The 21286-nt window shown below is 40.4% G+C and overlaps 1 protein-coding gene across 40 annotated transcripts in view; it reads left to right on the forward strand.

The window, feature by feature from the left end:
- RIMS2 (regulating synaptic membrane exocytosis 2) overlaps positions 1-21286 on the forward strand; it is a gene marked incomplete at its 5' end in the record, with an annotated part of 943810 nt that overhangs the window by 807402 nt on the left and 115122 nt on the right. For 36 of the 40 annotated variants that reach the window (XM_082257909.1, XM_082257877.1, XM_082257915.1 and 33 more), the window contains one exon: positions 8155-8396. In XM_082257909.1, coding sequence (XP_082114035.1) covers positions 8155-8396 — 242 coding nt within the window. Of the gene's footprint in view, positions 1-8154; positions 8397-21286 lie in introns of those variants that run through there. The other 4 variants (XM_082257913.1, XM_082257907.1, XM_082257910.1 and 1 more) reach the window with 3 other exon arrangements.

Genomic DNA, 21286 nt, shown 5'->3' on the forward strand with positions numbered 1-21286 from the left:
CCTGGGTCACCAATATTCACACTCTCACGCTCAGGTGTGACCAGCCAAAAAAGCTCAGAACCAGTGTTCGCCCTTCACTATTTCTTTGCAGCCATTCCTTGAATTGCCAAAACAAGGACTGTGGACCATTGAAACAAATAACAACAATCAGGGAAGTGAATGCCCTAGTAGTGCAATAAACTTCTTTATTAAGCAAAGATCAAATGACACATTGGGGTTGATTTACTAAAGGCAAATAGACTGTGCACTTTGCAAAGTGCAATTGTATCCTGCAAGTGCAGTTTCTCCAGAGCTTAGTAAATGAACAGAAGCTCTGCTGACTGCTATCATTCAATCGCGTGCAAGCAAAAATGCAGTTTTTCTTATTTTCCTTGCAAGTGATTGCGTATTCTTTTCAAAGTGAAGCTTTACCTTGTTTACTAAGCTCTGGAGCAACTGCGCTTGCACAGTCTATTTGCCTTTAGTAATTCAACCCCATAACGCACTAAAATGCTCATCACACGACTGTGAGAATCCACCTTCAGAACCCCTGTATGGATGCCACTAGATGTAATCTACTCAGCTAAAAGCCTCCTCTCCCGGGGTCTGTGTGTTAAAAAAGATAGATAAGAGCGGGGAGCCAGCCGCAATAGTGGCTTGTGTACGACAGCTGCTGGAGTTATGGAGGACCAGCAATTATTCAGTAGCTGTTGAGGAAAATCACTTCGCGCCACTGGTATGTTGGTAAATGGCAGGTAAGCTGCACGTTATATAACTATGGACTGTTATTATATGTGAATAAAATGAAGTAACTGCGCTAAACCCCCCAAAAAAGCATATATTCAAAGATTGTTATATATGCATAAATCCGGCAATTCAATAATGTTATTGCACAGTAAAGGCATCAGCTTAAAAACATCCTAGGTAGTTATATACCAATATCAATAATGATGTAAGCAATGTGAAAGACTTCTAATAAATGGAACATTCATTTATCCAAAAAAGTGCAATAGTGCAGAAAAAGTCTCTATATTATGATGGCTGTATAGTGTCCCTTCGCCGGTCACCACAGGTGCTCTAATGGTGCTCTAATGGTAAGAAGACTTACTCACCAGATGTAGTGGATTCCTGGTGGCATACGCCAACAAGGAATCAAAAGCGCTTGATCCTAGTACCTCCAGGCTCCTAGAGCAGGCCGGGGTCCTCTGGGTCAGGCTATATTCCTAGGTGCTGGCGGACACGGGGCTCCTCTTCCACGGGTACTTGGTGGCTCAAAGTGTGGAAATATAAAAAGCAAAGGACTTCTCCTCGTGTAGAGTGTTAAAAACTCCTTTATTTTGTCCACACACGCGTATGCCACCAGGAATCCACTACATCTGGTGAGTGAGTCTTCTTACCATTAGAGCACCTGTGGTGACTGACGAAGGGACACTATACAGCCATCATAATATAGAGACTTTTTCTGCACTATTGCACTTTTTTGGATAAATGAATGTTCCATTTATTAGAAGTTTTTCACATTGCTTACATCATTATTGATATTGGTATATAACTACCTTGGCACTTTGATGTTTTTAAGCTGATGCATTTAATGTGCAATAACATTATTGAATAGCCGGATTTATGCATATATAACAATCTTTGAATATATGCTTTTTTGGGGGGGTTTAGCGCACTTACTTCATTTTATTCACAATTATTCAGTAGAGCAGAGTGCACCCGAAGGAGGCTGTGCGGGTTTCCGTAGGTTTGAGGCCGTGTCCCACATCAGATGGCTCCACAGGCTACTTTTGGCCCACAAGTCACAGGTTTAGCATGCAAAGATTTTTCTTTCTTTCTTTTTTTTTTTTTTGGTTGTAAATAGTGGTGAAGGGTTACTCCCTTGTCTGGTGTATTGCTATTTTGCTATTTAAGTCCCTACTAGAAAGATTCACTCTCTCTGTTTGTCCTGGTAACCACTGTCACTATGAGTGAAAATTTGGAGAAATTCTAAATTATCACCAGAACAGGATTAGAGGTATGGAGGCTGAACCGACGGAATTTCAATCCATGTATGGCTGCCCTTAGACCAACATGCTCACTGCTGTCTTAACAACCTTGGACAGTTACAGTATCATGTTGGTAAATGAATCCTGTACAGTGTATTAGGGATAAGTGAAGTCTTGAGCATTGTAGTCATAATAATTTAAAAACAATGGTGCCTTTCATTGATATAAAGTGACAGATGAACACTGGTGCAGTTCCCTGAAGCCTGGTTACCATGGAAATCTGGCTGCCTTACCTCATACTTGTCCTGAACCGTTGCTATTGTTCACATTTCCTATAAAAAATGAGAGAAATGAGAGAAAAAGTTGCAGAATATTAGATTAATCCCTTCAGAATCAACGTGAGATAGTAAGGGAATGGCATAAGGTCTGGAGGGGTCACACTTGGCAGTCATTAATAAGCTCTGCACAGGATATTAGTTGGTAGAGAATCAATACATTTGATCTGGCTTGTGAAAGGAAGTTGTTTAATTTTAATTTAATAAAGTTTGTATTGGCCAAAATTATTACAGATTAATGTAATTCACTTGCACCGACTTAGAAATCTGACATATTAAAATATTCTTAAAGTACACCCTACAGTTCACAGCAAGGAATGGCAATGTGGTGGAATGCATTACTCATATTTGGTACATTCTGCAGTAAAAATAAATAAATACGGTAAATATATTCTTTTTTCAGTTGTCTTAGGACCACTATATCTGCAAGGCAGAGCTGTGGGAGGTGGAGAGAAGGCAGTGATGAGCTGCAGAAGAAAGTCCTAGCCTCGGTTTTCGAGGAGATTACTTGAAATTAGGCAGAATCTTGGATGGATACAATTTAAAGCCTCGTTAAGTTATAATTTTAAAATAAAATTTAGCAGTAGAGGCATTTTCCACAACACCTGTACTTTTCCACGGATTCAATCTGTCAATTTAATTACTAATTTTCCTATGAAAATAGTGACTTTCCTAGCTGTCTCTGACTTCAGTACATTCTGAGTTTCTAACCTAGAACAAGTATGCAAGTAGCAAAGTCAGGTGGAGGCCTGAACTCCTCATTTGCCTTTTTGTTTCAGGTCTGTGATTCATGAAGTATTGCAGTTCATTCAGCTAGCTTGATAGCCAGGCAGCTATCATTTTAATAAAGACTTTAGCAATGTTAATCTTCTCAGTACAGGTTTCCGTTAATGTAAACGCCATATTTTGTCTTCCCATTCTCATCGAATTTCCCAGTGGTGGTACAATGGAACCAAGCTTCCATATTCTCCTAGCCTATCTAGGATAGCCTACATAGAATTGGGCACTATCTTTGCTCCTGCAAGCAGCAGAGAATTTAAGTGGGGGCAGTGGCGTAGTGTGGGTTGTCAGTGCCCGGGGCAAGGCAAGTAATTTGCACCCCCTAATCTGTGGACTTTGAGCACGCCCTGAGTCCCTTCCACAAATACAGTATAAAACCCAATATGGTACATTTTGCGATTATTCATATATACAGTATATATATATATATATATATATATATATATATACATATATATGTGGCCTTTGTAGTTTATTTAATAAATATACTATATATTTATTATTATTTAATGAATATACTAAGGGAAAAATATACACGATATTGTCAAAAGTATTGGGACGACTGCCTTTACACGTACATGAACTTTAAAGGCATAGTTACATAGTTAGTGAGGTTGAAAAAAGACATCAGTCCATCCAGTTCAACCTATGATGTGTGTGTGTGTTTACTGTTAACCATACATTGTATACCCCTGTATGTTGTGGTCTTTAAGGTGCCCATTTGAAACTATCAATGCTCCCTGCTGATACGACTGTTTGCGGAAGAGAATTACACATCCTTACTGCTCTCACAGTGAAGAACCCCCTGCGTATATTAAGGTTAAACCGCCTTTCCTCTAGTTTTAGTGAGTGGCCACCTGTCTTATTGTATTTCCTTTCTCTGAATAGGTTTTTCCATATGCTAGGGTTGCCAGTACAATATTTGTACATTGATATCATATCCCCCCTCAAGCGTCTCTTCTCCAGAGAGAATAGGTTCAGTGCTTGTAGTCTTTCCTCATAGCTGATGTCCTCCATTCCCCTAATTATTTTTGTTTCCCTTCTCTGGACTTTCTCCAGTTCCAGCACATCCAGCTTCCAGTTCCAGTCTTAGTCTGTAGGGCTCAATATTGTTGACCCACCCTTTGCAGCTATAACAGCTTCAACTCTTCTGGGAAGGCCGTCCGCAAGGTTTAGGAGTGTTTTCCCATAGACACACTCCTAAACCTTGTGGACAGCCTTCCCAGAAGAGTTGAAGCTGTTATAGCTGCAAAGGGTAGGCCATTATTTAGTGGATGAGTATTGAATATTATTTGATAAAAAAGATATAGTTTAGTGTAACTTTAGGCAGAACATACACCAGTATCATGTCCCATGTGCTCATAGTGCACATGTGCCAACCAGTCATGTAGTCTTTCACTGGTTGTGTGGTATTTCCAATCTGTAGCGGAAGACTCTCACCATCACTTTCTATTGATTTTCTCATTTTAAAGCGTGATTCTGCAGAGCTGACAGATGGAAACATCTTGTTAGACAAGGTCTCAGTTTTCTGCTTGAGATGGATTCTGAGAAAGGACAAGACTTTCTTCCTAACTGCCAATAAGTAAAGATTATATCACATTCCCCATAAAGCTTCTGTCTCTTAAATGCAGTAACAGAGAATGGCTATGCTGCACGCCTTGTATATACATACTGAGCAGTGATGGCTAACCAGGTGCATTCTGGGCTCCTGAAATGTGGCCCCTGTCTACTTTGATGAGGGACATGATCTGTTATTTCCAAGTCTAGTGAGAAGGGGAACAGCAATATTAAGTTCACTTACGTATTTTGCTAACTGCAGTGAAGCTCTATTTCCATAATCCTGTCACTGTTTTACCTTCATTTGCATTAGGTGCCTGTTTAATGACAGTGCTATCTATGTCACTTGTAACTTAGTGATGTGCACTAATGCAAGTTCTCCTTTTGCCTGTGTATGTGCCTCAAATTAATTCTTTCAAAGAAGAAATGTAGGTCCAATAGTTATTGTAAGAAGGTCACTATAGACACAACACAGTCTCCACTTTCTTCACCATTTAATGAGTTGTGTAGTCTGTCGATCCTGCAAACCAGATGAAGGCGAATCACTTGGAAAGTGGACATTTGGAATCTGTAATCATAGGATTTACAGACCACAGAGAAAATTTGCAGGGGTGGGTCTACTAAATGCTAGTTGGCTGTTTACTTTGCAAGGGAATTTTCACTTTACAAGGGAGTTTTCTCTTAGCCTATTGAATGTAGTGAAACTTTTTATTTTTACCATACACATGATTGGGTATTCTTTGCAAAGTGAATTCTCACAACATTGATGAAACTAAGAGAAAATTCCCTTGCAGAGTGAACAGCCTGTTTGCCGTTTAGTAATCTAACCCCAGTAACTCAAGCATTAGGGGACACATAGGGAAATGTGCATGAAAAGGCATACGTCCCAAAACTTTTGACAATATAGTCTATCTATCTATCTTTCTACACTATATTGTCAAAAGTATTGGGACGCCTGCCTTTACACGCACATGAACTTTAAGGGCATTCCAGTCTTAGTCTGTAGGGTTCAATATTGAATTGGGCCACCCTTTGCATCTATAACAGCTTCAACTCTTCTGGGAAGGCTGTCCGCAATTTTAGGAGTGTGTCTATTAGAATGTTTGACCATTCTTCCAGAAGCGCATTTGTGAGGTCAGGCATTAATGTTGGACAAGAAGGCCTGGCTCGCAGTCTCTGCTCTAATTCATCCCAAAGAAGTTCTATCAGGTTAGGTTCAGGGTTGAGGTCTTTGTAGACCAGTCACGTTCCTCCACCCCAAACTCGCTCATCCATGTATTGTTGTTTTATTTCTTTTTTTTTTTATTTCTATTGCTTGATTTGTTTGAGCTAGATGGACTTGTGTCTTTTTCCAACCAGAATAACTATGAAATTTTATGGACCTTGCTTTGTGCACTGGTGCGCAGTCATGTTGGAACAGGAAGGGGCCATCCCCAAACTGTTCCCACAAAGTTGGGAGCATTAAATTGTTCAAAATGTCTTGGTATGCTGATGCCTTAAGATTTCCCTTCACTGGAATTAAGGGGCCAAGCCCAACCCCTGAAAAACAACCCCACACCATAATCTTCCCTGCACCAAATTCATCCATCCATGTTAGATTTACGAGTACACATTTTTTTTTTTTTTTTAAATGACTTATTTTACTGTTTTATTTTGCTATCTGTTATCAGTAAGTTATGTGCTATTGTTCAAATGAAATGTGATCAAAGAAATCCTGCAATTTCAGGTGAGACTGGCCTATGCTGTGCTATATATATTGACATGAATAGTATATTTAGACCTCGTTCACATGGGCACACTACAGCATACACCCAGGCCAGGGTCATGTTTACCTGCACGGGGATGCCAAGTGTTCCATGCATCCGCGTACAAGTAGTCCCATTCATGTCAAATGAGATGCAGTGGCTGCATGGACACTGCCACTGCTCCTATTTTAACAGCCATGCAGGTGCACAGCCCTGGACTCACACTGCCAGTGTTTGGGGCCATTGATGCACAACCACTGCATCTCACTTGGCATGAATGGAACTGCCTGTACCAGAATGCATGGAGCACCTGTACCTACCATGCAGGTCAACTCGGCCCTCACATGGGCGTATACTGTAGTACACCAGTGTGAACGAGGACCTTGGGGGTGGAGTCATCGAGATAGGTAGAATACAGGGAGTAAAAAAGGAGTTCAAGTGACAATACAATACAATGTATCCCAAAAGTCACCATATATAGGAAAAATGGGAAATTGTAGCTAAATGTACCTTTATTTACAAAATATTCATTATCACATTTTACTAAATCTTCTCTAAATATTATTTTTCTCTAAATGTAAAATAAAATATGAGTTTGTTAAATTTTTTCTATGTTATGAGTTTTTTTGGACACCCCGTAAAATAAAATGCGTGTTAAAGCAAGGCACAATAGCATTTGAATATAATATTCCAAAATGCCCAGAGATGTGTATTTTATAAAATGTTTTCCAATACTCGAAGTAAAAAAACATTTTTTAGTAAGTGGAAACAGCAATGTACAGTAATCAAATCAACCATTCAGAAAGCATCCAGTTAAATGTTAACGTGAATGGAGATTTGTAATTGATGCTATGTAAATAGGATGTTACAAAACTCTTAACTGGACGTATTAATGAAAATGTAAAGCGAAGCAGCCAATCCCCTTCTTTTACTGATTTTACTGCAGTGAAATTAAATCTGATTGGTTTGTATGTAACACTTATTTTTCTATGCACTACCTTGTTGAACAATGCGGGCCATACATGCATTGATTATTCATGCAGTTGATTGTCATTCAAACAAATGTCTGAAATAATTGTTTGATGAAAATAATTAGTAAATCCAATCACTTTTAATATCAAAAATGTTATTGGAAAAAGAAACAAAAATGATTGTTTCAGAATTGTCTATTTGCTTCATACATTTGATCAACCTGAATATTGAAAGGATTCCTCTACACATCACATTGGGGTTGATTAACTAAAACTGCAGTGTGCAAAATCTGGTGCAGATGTGCATAGTAGCCAATCCGCTTCTAACTTCAGCTTGTTCAATAGGCTTTAATACAAAAAAAAAACCTGGAAGCTGATTGGTTTCTATGCAGAGCTGCACCAGATTTTGCATTCTCCAGTTATATTGAAATAACCCCATTGTATTTATTTTTAATCTAACCCTGTAAAATTGGTTTAAAGTGAATAAATAGTAGTGAAAAACTATCACTAATTACTATATTTAATCAGAACATTAATTTCAATTGTTTAATCGAACTGCTGGATTGATACATGTATGGCTGGTATGAGGTTGTTTATGTAGTTCAATGTCTTATCCATCCTGTCTATGTGTTGCTTCTGTCGCCTGTTCTTCATACATAACTGCTAGAACATTTTAGTCACCTGCTAGAAGACGCTTTATTTCCCAAATTTTCCCATTTTTATCAACTAAACACTCTGCTTTTCTGTCTTTTCACCCCCTTGTTTTGTGTGCAAACATTATCTGCCAATTGGCTGACAGTGTTTTTACATCCAAAATGCAAAGCAGACAGATGGGAGCCACTGGAAAAAACATGACTAAAAGTACCAGCATCGGAGGAGATATGTATACATTGGAGAAGAACGATGGCAGCCAGTCCGACACAGCTGTGGGAACAGTAGGCACAGGAAACAAGAAACGGCGATCCAGCATCGGCGCCAAAATGGTGGCTATTGTTGGCCTGTCACGGAAAAGCAGAAGTACCTCACAGCTCAGCCAAACAGGTAAGACCCAATTTTTTCTACTAAGACCTGATTTGAGTTCTATTGTAGGTGAGGTGCTTGAGGCGCCAAGAGTAGGTTTTGAAATATATTATGAAGACTAAATAATGTCTACACCAGGGGTGTCCAACCTGCAGCCCAAGATGGCTATGAATGCCACCCAACACAAAATGATTAACTTGCTTAAAAATTTTGATCTTTTTTTTTTTAAATGTGTTTACACTTACTGAACACATATGGCCGAAAAAATGTATCAATGTCTCCTTACTGGACCTTTATAATTTATATCTCCCCAAAGAAAAATCTCCCACTCTTCACAATCACACATTATTCATGTCATCAGTTTTCAGCAGCACCTACATTATCTCACAATAGTGAGTACACCCCTCACATTTTTGTCAATATTTTATTATATTTCTTCATGTGACAACACTGAAGAAATTACACTTTGCTACAATGTAAAGTAGTGAGTGTACAGCTTGTATAACAGTGTAAATTTGCTGTCCCCTCAAAATAACTCAACACACAGCCATTAATGTCTAAATTGCTGGCAACAAAAGTGAGTACACCCCTAAGTGAAATTTTCCAAATTGGGCCCAATTAGCCTATTTCCCTCCTCTGTGTCATGTGATGTTAGTGTTACAAGGTCTCGGGTGTGAATGGGGAGCAAGTGTTTTCAATTTGGTGTTATCGCTCTCACTCTCTCATACTGGTCACTGGAAGTTCAACATGGCACCCCATGGCAAAGAACTCTGTGAGGATCTGAAAAAAAGAATTGTTGCTCTACATAAAGATGGACTAGGCTATAAAAAGATTGCCAAGACCCTGAAACTGAGCTGCAGTACAGTGGCCAATACAGTACAGCAGTTTAACAGGACAGGTTCCACTCAGAACAGGCCTCGCCAGTGGTCGACCAAAGCAGTTGAGTGCACGTGCTCAACGTCATATCCAGAGGTTGTCTTTGGAAAATAGACGTATGAGTGCTGCCAGCATTGCTGCAGAGGTTAGAGGGGTGGGGGTCAGCCTGTCAGTGCTCAGACCATACGCTGCACACTGCATCAAATTGGTCTGCATGGCTGTAGTCCTAGAAGGAAGCCTCTTCTAAAGATGATGCACAAGAAAGACTGCAAATAGTTTGCTGAAGACAAGCAGACTAAGGGCATGGATTACTAGAACCATGTCCCGTGGTCTGATGAGACCAAGGTACTTATTTGGTTCAGATGGTGTCAAGCGTGAGCAGGTGAGGAGTACAAAGACAAGTGTGTCTTGCCTACAGTCAAGCATGGGGGTGGGAGTATCATGGTCTGGGGCTCCATGAGTGCTGCTGGCACTGAGGAGCTTGCAGTTCATTGAGGGAACCATGAATGCCAACATGTACTGTGACATACTGAAGCAGAGCATGATCCCCTCCCTTAGGAGACTGGGCCGCAGGGCAGTATTCCAGCATAACGACCCCAAACACACCTCCAAGACGACCACTGCGTTGCTAAAGAAGCTGAGGATAAAGATGATGGACTGGCCAATCATGTCTCCAGGCCTAAACCCTATTGAGCATCTGTGGGGCATCCTCAAATGGAAGATGGAGGAGCGCAAGGTCTCTAACATCCACCAGCTCTGTGATGTCGTCATGGAGGAGTGGAAGAGGACTCCAATGGCAACCTGTGAAGCTCTGGTGATCTCCATGCCCAAGAGCGTTAAGGCAGTGCTGGAAAATAATGGTGGCAACATAAAATATTGACACTTTGGGGCCAATTTGAATATTTTCACTTAACGGTGTACTTGCTTTTGTTGCCAGCGGTTTAGACATTAATGACTGTGCGTTGAGTTATTTTGAGGGGATAGCAAATTTACACTGTTATACAAGCTGAACACTCACTACTTTACATTGTAGCAAAGTGTAATTTCTTCAGTGTTGTCACATGAAAAGATATAATAAAATATTTACAAAAATGTGAGGGATGTACTCACTTTTGTGAGATACTGTATATTTGTGAGCAACTATTTTCAAGGATGAAGCACACGAAGGGCAAAATTAGACCCGAAATATCTGAAGAGCACCTTCTGAATTAGTTGAGAATTGCTGCTACAGTCGTCGAGCCAGATATTGATGCGTTAGTTTATCAAAAACAGTGTCAAATATCCCACTGTGTTGCCCTCTTTTACTTGTATAATAAAAAAATAAAAAAAAAATGACGTTTTATTACTCAGATAGGTACATTATATCAGTGATTATTAACTCGTGATCTGCCGGACTTTTTCTGCTCATCAACTATCCTTATTGTTAGTGTATTTTATGTGTGGAGACAATGTGGCCCAAGAAGGTCAAACGGCCGGACACCCCTGGACTATGCCATTTTGTTATTAATGAAAATTGCCATTTTCTGGGCTAGAATGAAATAACTTTCAGTAGAGCCGCCATTGTCTCATCTGAGGAAGCATTTAGGTTAACAGCCTTTTTGCAGGCTGTGGTGATGTGAAGGAGAACGTCTATTTTGTTGTGATGTTCAGGAGAACCAACATTTAGTTGTATGGGTTAATATTTTGGAGAACAGACATTGTGTTGCTAGGGCAATATTCAGGAGATCAGTCATTTTGTTATATTAGTGAGATTTGGAAAAAATACATTTTGTTGTTCTTGAGGTGGTTTAGAGCAATATCTTTGTCAATTTGATATTGATGAGGACATCAATATAATTGGATGGTATTTCTTGGAGGTAATATTTAACCAAGTCAAGACAAAGTCCTGACTGAAGCCCGTACACATGTGCAGATTATCAGCCGAAAAGATTCGGCCGACGACCGATCGGCCGATTGTAGGCTTGTTAGTATGATGCTTCCGACAGCCGACAGCGCACTTTCGGCCGAACAGAATCTGTTGTGCAAGCATTAAAATTTTTGTATGCCGATAAAAGAGCGGCCGATTGTTCGCCAGTCAGTACAGAGTTCGACCGACAGACAGCAGATTAGCAAGACTGGGCATGCTCAGAAAAGAAAAAACACACGGAAAGTTAACCATCACATGACATCACTTCTGTAGTCGGCTGTTGTTGGCGGACAAAGTTCGTGTGCAGTCTTTTGCACTTTTCAGCGGACACGACAGCCCGGGGACAAAAGACAGCCGATCGTTCGGCCGACAATCTGCACGTGTGTACGGGGCTTTAGGTGATGTTCAAGATATCTCAATGACAGAAATAAGATTCAGGTTAGAAGAGCAGCTAATTTTAGTTCAGTAAAAGTCAAAACAGCTACTTCAATGCTGTTTTTTTTTTTTTTGTAGTAAATATTGGTTTATTCTGTGAAATCGTTTTTAAATAATACAAAGAGGATATTTGCAGGTTCTTGGATCTCTACTGTGGGCACCCTTAAATTTGCAAGGTATTTTCCTATCATAGTATAATTGAGTAGGCTGATTGAAGTCATATTAGCGCACTTTGAACTAGTTGAGTACTGTCCATGATACTTTTGTAGTGACGGTTATTGTTCAAGACAAACATTGTTAACCACTTAAGCCCCGGAAGATTTTACCCCCTTCCTGACCAGGGCCTATTTTGCGATTCGGCACTGCGTGACTTTAACGGACAATTGCGCGGTCGTGCGACGCTGTACCTAAACGAATTTGGCGTCCTTTTTTTCCCACAAACAGAGCTTTCTTTTGGGGGTATTTGATCACCTGTGTGATTTTTTGATCATGCGCTATAAACAAAAAAAGAGCGTCAATTTTGCAAAAATAACAATATTTTTCACATTTTTTTTATATGAAATTCCCCCAAAAAATTTAACAATCAAAATGTTTTAACATTTTAGGCCAATTTTTTTTTTTTACCATATGTTTGGTAAAAAAAAATTGCAAAAAGCGTATTTTGATTGGTTTGTGCAAAAGTTATTGCGTTTACTAACAAAGGGAAAGATTTTTGTCATTTTTGTTGTTTTTTTTTTTTTTTATCGCGTAATGGCGGTGATCTGCAATTTTTTTTGTGGGACTGCAACATTGGGGCGGACAGATCGGACCCTTGACTGACATTTTTGACACTTTTGGGGTTACCAGTGACATTACTACATTAATCAATGCTATATATATGCACTGTTACTGTAAAAATGACACTGGCACTGAAGGGGTTAACTTTTTTTTGAGAGGGAGGGGTTAAGTGTCTCCCTAGGGGCGTGTTTCTAACTGTGATTGGCTGTGGCTTGATGTGTAAGGACAGTGATCAACGGTTCCACATAGTAGAACCGTTTGATCACCATTCTTACACAGGGGAGACTGACAGGCGGCTTTGTTTACACTAGCCCGCCTGCCTTTCTCCCGCTGTCACGGACGATCGCAAATGGATGTTCGCCGGGCACACGCAGGGGGGGGGGTCCGTGACCGAGCAGGAGCGCGCATACGGCGGTGCGCGCTCTCTCCCAAAACCCTTACAGACTAGCGACGTAGCCCTACGTCGCTTTGCCTGTGAGGGGTTGACTGCCGACGTAAATAGTCGTGCGGCAGTTGGCAAGTGGTTAAGAGATTCTGTGTTGATTTGACCCAAATAAGAGAGTGGTTCTCTCCATAGCTTGTCCTGAAAAAAAAAAGTATTATGTGCAGTACAAAATGTAATATTAATTAAAATATACTTTTTCAAAGCACTAATTTTTCTATTTTTTAGGGACTATTTAATGACTGGAATAGTACCACTAGATTGGCGTAAGGCCAATGTGGTGTTTATATTTAAAAAGGGATCAAACTCTTTACCAAGTAACTATAGACCAGTTAGTTCTATAGTTGGGAAGATACTAGAGAGTTTATTAAAAGACCACAGGTGGGAAAAAATATTTTAAGCAACAGACAGCATAGATTTATGAAACACAGAAGTTGTCAGACAAATCTGATTTATTTTTTCATTAGGAGGTAAGTAAAACCTTAGACAAGGGATTGGCTGTGGACGTAGTATATTTGGATTTTGCAAAAGCGTTTAACGCAGTTCCCCATACACGGCTAATGTGTAAGGTATCTACAGGCCTGGAAAAGTCCGTTTGTAAAGGGACAGAAAACGCTAAAAGATAGAATTCAGAGTAGTGGTTAATGATTCATACTCTGAATGGTCTAAAGTTATCAGTGGTGTACCCCAAGGTTCAGTGTTGCGACCCTCACTTTTTAATATCTTTATAAGTGATATTGGGTCTGAGATTAAAAGGACCATTTTAGTCTTTGCAGATGACACCAAGCTTTGCGTCCTTTTGTGATGTCTGCAACTTACAATCTAACCTCAATGTACTGTTTATTTGGGCAACTGAATGGCAAATGAGGTTTAATGTTGATAAATGTAAAGTTATGCACTTGGGGGAGAAGAATATGCATGCATCATACATACTAGGGGGAGTACAACTGGGGGAATCAATGGTGGAGAGGGATCTGGGTGTTCTGGTAGATCAGAAGCTTAATATTGGCATGAAATGCCAAGCTGCGGTTTCCAAAGCGAGCAAGCAAGTGAGTGCATGCCTCTCTCTTGTAAGAGAGGCATGCACTCCAGAGAGAAAGAGAGAGATAATTTTGCCCCTGTACAAATCATTGGTAAGAAGACCTTATCTGGAATATGCAGCAGCTCAGTTTTGGGCACCAATTCACAAAAAGGATATTGGGGAACTGGGGAAAATGCAGGGAAGGGCAACCAACCCGATAAAGAAGCATGGGGGAGCTCAGCTATGAGTAAAGATTACAGGAACTGAATTTATTCTCTCTTGAAAAGAGAAGATTAAGGGGAGATAACGTTAAAATACATAAGTGGTATATAGTGAACCTGGTTGTGATTTATTCATTTTAAGATCATCACAGACGGCAAGGGGGCACTCTTTACGTCTGGAGGAAATTAGGTTTAATCTCCAAATATGGAAAGGCTTCTTCACAGTAAAAGCTGTGAAAGTGTGGAATAGACTTCCTCAAGAGCTGGTTCTGTCTAGCTCAGTGGATTGCTTTAAAAAAGGCCTGGATTCTTCCCTAAATGTATATAATATAACTGGGTTGTAACATTTATAGGTAGACTTGATCCAGGGAATATCTGATTGCCTCTTGGGGATCAGAAAGGAAATGTTTCCCCTGCTGGAGAAAATTGGATCATGGTTTGCTGGGGTTTTTGCCTTCTTCTGGATCAACTGTGGGTATGGGATTGTGTATATAGGATTTTATTTCCCCTTTTATTGGTTGAACTAGATGAACTTGTGATTTTTTTCAGCCAGACTAACTATGTAACTAATGGGAATTAGCCTTGGGACAATAAACATCCACCACATTTTATTTGTTTGTTTTTTATTTTAAAAAAATGTATTTTTTAAGGCAATCTATTTTTAAATCCTTTTAGGTAGTAGGCCTTGTTCGCACAGGTGTACTAAAGTGTACACCTATGCAAGGGCTGAGTTTGCCCACACAGGGATGCAGAGGTGTTCTGTGCATTCCTGTGCAGGCAGTCCCATTCATGTTTGATGCTGCGTGGACACAGCTGCTGCTCCTTATGTCACAACCGTGTGGGTGCATGTCCCTGATTGTACAGTGTCTGCATTTGGTTTCATGCACCTGCATGACTGTTGGACACGGCTGAGTCTGAGCAGCTGCTGCAACCCAATTCACATGAATGAGATTGCTTGCATAGGAATGCACAGAACACCCATGCATCCCCGTACGGGCAAACATGGCCCTCACAGGGACTTTTGCTGTAGTATGCCGTAGTGCTGTTGTAATGCTGTATTGCTGTAGTGTAAAAATGAATATCCGTATATGCTAATGTTGCAAACTACATAAATCTGCTTTATTTGCCTATTAACACACAATGAGCTGCTTGCTGCATGATAACTGGTGAAAAGAGAAATGAGCACAAAATATCTGATTTTCAAAGCAGCCAAATGGAATTCTTGCTCAATATTTTCAGTAGATTGGAGGCAAAACCTATTTGGTTGCTATTGGCAATAACTTCAGTTTTGTGCTCAGTTGGCTGTAAAGCCACTCATTTGCTTCTACAGGCTGTCAAAGTGCCCCCCTCCCTCCTGGTCTTCTTTTCTGCTCCTTCCACTAACTTTGCTTGGCTGTGATCATAAGACCGATGCGAGGAGAATCAACACTGAGAAGGGAGGGAGAACACCCATTCACCTCTATCCAGCACTGAATCTGAGCACTCAGTTCCTTTCCTCTCTATTGATGAGTGCCACTCATAATCAAAGTATTAATAGGGTGATGGTGATGGTGGTGGGGGCAGCGTTGACATTTACAGGAAAAGCTTTAATTTATATACTGTATAACCTAAGATTTCTATATCTCTGGATCTACTTCTTTATTTCTTTGTCCTTTGTTAGTTTGATTGGTCCAGGCTTGTGACAGGTTTAGTTTAAGCAAGCTGTTATCACACAGAACTTACTGGATGGAAACTGGGACAGAATGATAAGAAAAGGAAATTGGGTAATCGGGTGCTTGAAGAACATAATTTGGGTCATGTAAGAGCAGTTATTGCCCCCTTCTATAAAAATGGACACCAGTTCATAATATCCTTCCTCTCCCGAGTGTGAAAGTAGAACTATAGGCAAAACATATTTTTTTTCATTTTGGATAGAGTTAGGGAGAGGTATAACCCCGGGCAGATTTTATGTGTCCCTTTAACTTACTGTCCCATAGCCAAACAGAAGTGAGAGAAAATCCCTGCAAATAAAGGGAATTCCTTGGGGACCCAATTGGAAGATTTCCCCTCTATTACTTTTACTTTTATGGGGACAACCCAAAATTTGGGATTTTCTTTTACTTTCGCTTTCAATAATAATGGTAAACAGGACAAATAGAGAGGGAGAATCTCCTTTACGGGGGCACAGACAGTAATACAGACCTGACAGGGGATCTAATCCCTCCCCACTCTATCCAAAACTTAAAAAAAGTTTGCCTTTAGTTATACTTTAGTGTATGCACCAGCTACTACATACCAAGGACAATAGGGTGGGGGCAATGGCGCTCTGCATTTTTATTTTTCTCCATGCCTAGGGCCCAGTTTTGATCTTTCACATGAGCCCACTGAGTCCATGGTACATCCCTGGGTGGTTACTTAGTGCCACCAGTATAATTATAAAATGTCAAGGGGCAGTTTAGTTGGTCTTGGCGGTGTGTTTCCTCTGTGGTATCCAGTCCAGGGCCTGTCATAGGTAAAGAGGATCATTTTTTTTTTCATGTCCCCTCTTACCAATTTTGCTGCGGTTATCCCTAATAAGCATACTTGCATCCCCAGAAAATCCAGCGTTGTCCTACTGTGATCTGCTGCTCTGCATGTCCTGCTCCATCGGAATCTTTAAAGGCTAAGTTCACCTTTAACTAAGAAATAATAAATGCACAAATTTCTGTGTAAATTCAGTAAAAAAATTTGTTTTTTTTTTTTTTTTACTCATGAGCCTGTAAAATATTGCAGCAACTATGAGTGGATCACAGGTGCAATGTCAGGCTACTGCAGACACTGCCTGCAGCTCCCTGCCCAGAGGTATGGGCAGACAGATACTGAGCTGCAGGAAGTGTCAAGGGACTACAAGGGTGCTGATTATCACCCTCTTCATCCAGTGAGATTTACAGGCCATCTGTTGGAGTGGCAGACAGCAATTGTGGTTTATTCACACAGCCACACTGATTTTAAATGTGACTGTGGTATCAGGGGAAAGAAACCTCTGCCTGCTGTCACAGGGAGGGGGAACATAGGGGGTGATTTGGAACATGTTACACCCTAAATATGGGTGTAATATGCAACATCTTCAGAAGGTGAAGTTGCATAGAAAAGTTGCAGCACATTGATTTCAATGGCACCCATTCCAACCTATGTCCAACTTAAAGTGTAACTCCACTTTTGTTGAGAAAAAAACATTCTTCTCTGAATGATCTATGTACATTACAAGGAGATTAACAAACTTTGTTGCAGACTCCTTTCTACCTTTTATTATTCTGAAGAAATCATTGTTTGTTCCTCTGTGCTGAGTGGATCTAATGGGAGTGGTTTCATAATTATCTATCAGCTGTGGCAGCTGCAGGGCTCTTAAGAGGAAATCTTCTGGGTCTGCATTCCTTTAGACGTATTCCTAGTGGGAGTATCTCACCAAAAATGACATGTTTGTTGCAGAGGATGCCTGCAATCTGACTTGTATCTTAGTGCAGACTTCTGGGAAAGTTGGTGAGCCAATCACACAAGCAGGAAATGATGTTTCTGGGGTGTGGTCAGTATACATTCTGTGTACAGAACAGCTCCAGGTAGCCATATTGCATTGCATTTTCAGAAAACTACAACAGCTGCAGATTGAAAAGGAAAGTTCATTTTTAATTACATTCAATTACAATATGATTTGTGTCGCTATCGTATATGTTATATTGTTTGTTCGTAATTTGCTGATTTTTTTTCGGCACGAAAGTGGAGTTTAAAGTTGCAGCAACTTTGCAAAAGTTCCTGCACTACTGTAATGCGACTTTCTTGCAACCTGAGTGCCAGAGAGTGTAAAGTCGTATTAAGATTGCATTTAAAATCACACGACTTTGGCATCGCCCTATTGTGAACCAAGCTTTAAGGTATAGATAGGTGGTGCCCAAATGAATAAAGAGTTGTACCTAGGTCAGCTCTGTGTAGTGAATGTCTAGTTTAGATGACCTCCCACATTTAATACATGACCCTGAATATGTTATGGTATGTGTGTACACGCTGGAATTTTATAGTCTTTTCAGTAAAACCTGCAGTGAAAGAATACAGAGACTGCCACTGATGACATCCTGAAAATGCTAGTTCCCTGGCTTCCATGCAGTTCCAGAGGTTTCAATCATTTCTAAACATGCATGCAATTAAAGAGTTCTGACTTCTCCGACTTTCTGATCTGCATGCTCGTTCCAGGTCAGTGAGTATTGGGGTCAGATATAGCCAGGCAATGGCAGCCTCCATATTTTTCTCACTACAGGTTTCCTTAAAATTCTGATCCTCTTTGTGACCCAGAATATTCCACCTAGCTGTACATTCATTTTATCTTTTATAAAGATACTTGAGTCGGTCATGGCCAATCTTTCTTTATTTAACCTACCTGAATATAGCTGTGCCTTCTGAGGAAACAAGGGATTATGTTGTGCATTTTAAGTGTATAAGCTGATTATGCAATGCAGTGACTTTTGAAGTGAGGCATGCCATTGATCTTTAAGCCTAAATTATGCTGCAGGAGTTTCAAAGACCTGGTTAGAACCGAGCCAATATTCTGCTTTAAAACCAGGACATGGTTTAGCTATATGTTATACTATGAAACTGGGTGTGCAAATATATAAATATACACCTATCAGCCATAAATGTATGACCACCAGGTTAATTGAATAAGATTGATTATCTCGTTACAATGGCATTTGAAACTGAGGCAGCAAGTAAACATGTTGTCCCTGAAGTTTATGTGTTGAATGCAGGAAAAATGGGGATCACAGTTTGTTGTGTTTTGGGTTGTGTAGCCACAAACTGGTCAGGGAGCCCATGCTGACCTGTGTCTACAGCCAGAAGTGCCTACAATGGGCACGTGAGTATCAGAACTGGACCACAGTGGAAGAAGGTGGCCTGGTCTGACGAATCACGGTTTCTCTCACATCATGTGGATAACCAGGTGTGTGTGCGGCGCTTACCTGAGGAAGAGCTGGCACTAGGGTGCAGTATGGGAAGAAGTCAAGCCGACAGAGGTGGTTTGATGCTTTGGGCAATGTTCTGCTGGGAAACCTTGGTCCTGCTATTCATGTGGATTTTACTTAGACATGTACCACCTAAACATTGTTACTGGCCATGTATACCCCTTCATGGAAATGGTATTCCATGATGGCAGTGGCCTTTTTCAGCAGCATTATGCACACATGGCAAAAATGGTTCAAGAATGGTTTAAGATAACGAGTCTAAGGTGTTGATTTGGCTTCCACATTCTCCAGATCCCAATCCAATCGAGCATCTGTGGGATATGCTGGAAAAACAAGTCAATGGAGACCCCACCTTGCAACTTACAGGACTTAACAGATTTTCTGCTGATAGCTTGGTGCCAGGTACCACAGCATACCTCCAGAGGTATAGTGGAGTTAATGCCTCAATGAGTTAGGGCTGTTTGGCAGAAAAAAGGGGACCTACTCAATATTAGGTGGGTGGTCATAAAGTTATAGCTGATCGGCGTATATATCTCACACACATACATATACATAGTTTCTTTCACAGCACAATGACTAATATACCGTGTACCTATAGTTTGCCCATTCCCCAGTCCACACTTCACTACAAACAGCTAGCAAGGTAGGAAGACCGTTTGCTCTACTCTTCTGGTCATCAGCTCTAGGTTTACTGACATAAAATGGGCAAACTGTCTCTCTCAGCATCTCCTCCTACACTGTTGGGTTGATTTACTGAGGGCAATTAGACTGTGCAAGTGCAGTTGTTACAGAGCTTAGTAAATTAGGGGTTTAAAGAGGTTGTAAACCCAAATTTTTATTTTTTTTTCAACCTGAAAGAGAAACACATAATGAGCAAGTATGCATCGCATACTAGCTCATTATGAAATACTTACCTTAGAACGAGCCCCCGCCATGCCGCCCGCTTACCTCTATGACGGGCAACATGTTCAGTCGCCCGTCTTCCGGGATCGCGGCATCCGGCCACGGCACAGGGCTCTGAAGGAACGGCACCAGTGGCCGTTCCTTCAGAGAGCATGCGCCAGTGACGTCACTGGCTGCATGTAAGGTAAATATCTCCTAAGGGTACATGTTTAGGAGATATTTACAGTACCTATAGGTAAGCCTTATCATAGGCTTACCTATAGGTACAACTTGCAGAGGAGGGTTTACTTCCTCTTTAATACTGCTTGAACTGTACGTCAACATGGGACATGTGCAACTACTTTTCATTTTCAATGATTTTCATTGAGTTTTGAACAAGAGAAAGTAATACAATGCATATTGTACAGAAAACATAAACTTCCATTGTTCTATGACAGTTAAACGTGGTAAAAAACAAGCAGGATATCCCTCTTCATTCACGTGCAACTACTTTTAAAGCGGATCTTCACTGCATCTGAGCTCCACAAACCAAAAACACTTTAATTCATTTTTAATATTAAAAGCAAATTCCCCCATCCATCCATGTCTCAATGCTTTATTTTTTTGAGAAATCACTTTGAAATACAACCCGCTAGCATTTGTGGCCATTGTTTAACATTCAGAACGTCTGAGTGTTCAATAACTCTGGGATTCTACGTAGCAAAAAGGCATATTCTTCTCAGTTGTGTTCTTCTATAAAGAGAATACAGTCCATGAAAGATTGAAAAGTCCGCTGGTTACTTTAGAGTCAGCCCCAGGTCCCAATCACATTAGCAGTCTTGGGATTTTGGGGTTTGTTGCATAATCCAAATTGATGGTCCGTGTCTGAGAGCTGATTATGAAGGCACAAGCAACACTGTTATTATTTAATGAATTCTGCTGTTGTTACAGTCAAGAAGCAGAAACTACAGTATGTCCCAATTTCATGAGTTAAAAAATGGAATGCAAGTGAGCAGCTACATGGTTTAGAGGCTAATATTGTACTACACCGAGGTAGTAGAACATGGATACATCTAATTTCAAAACCATCGGGTGGTAAGAATCTACATCACTGCAATCTTAGATAGTTGTGGCTGCAAGGACAGACAGAAAAAGTAACTCTCCGCAGTGAGACACAAATAGCAATAGCAAAAAAAAAAAAAAAACTTTCACACGGGTTGTCCAATCAGGTCCATAAAGAAAAAAGATAAAAATCACTGTGTCATCACCTCAGCTGGAGATATAGAGGAGAGTATCCTATAAGGAATCAGATACCTCAAACTCTATCTCATGCACCATCGCCCCATACAAAGTCAAATCACTCCCAAAAAATATTACAGGGAGT

The sequence above is a fragment of the Pelophylax lessonae genome (genome assembly GCF_965119305.1).
Source record: "Pelophylax lessonae genome assembly, chromosome: 5".
NCBI lineage: Eukaryota > Metazoa > Chordata > Amphibia > Anura > Ranidae > Pelophylax > Pelophylax lessonae.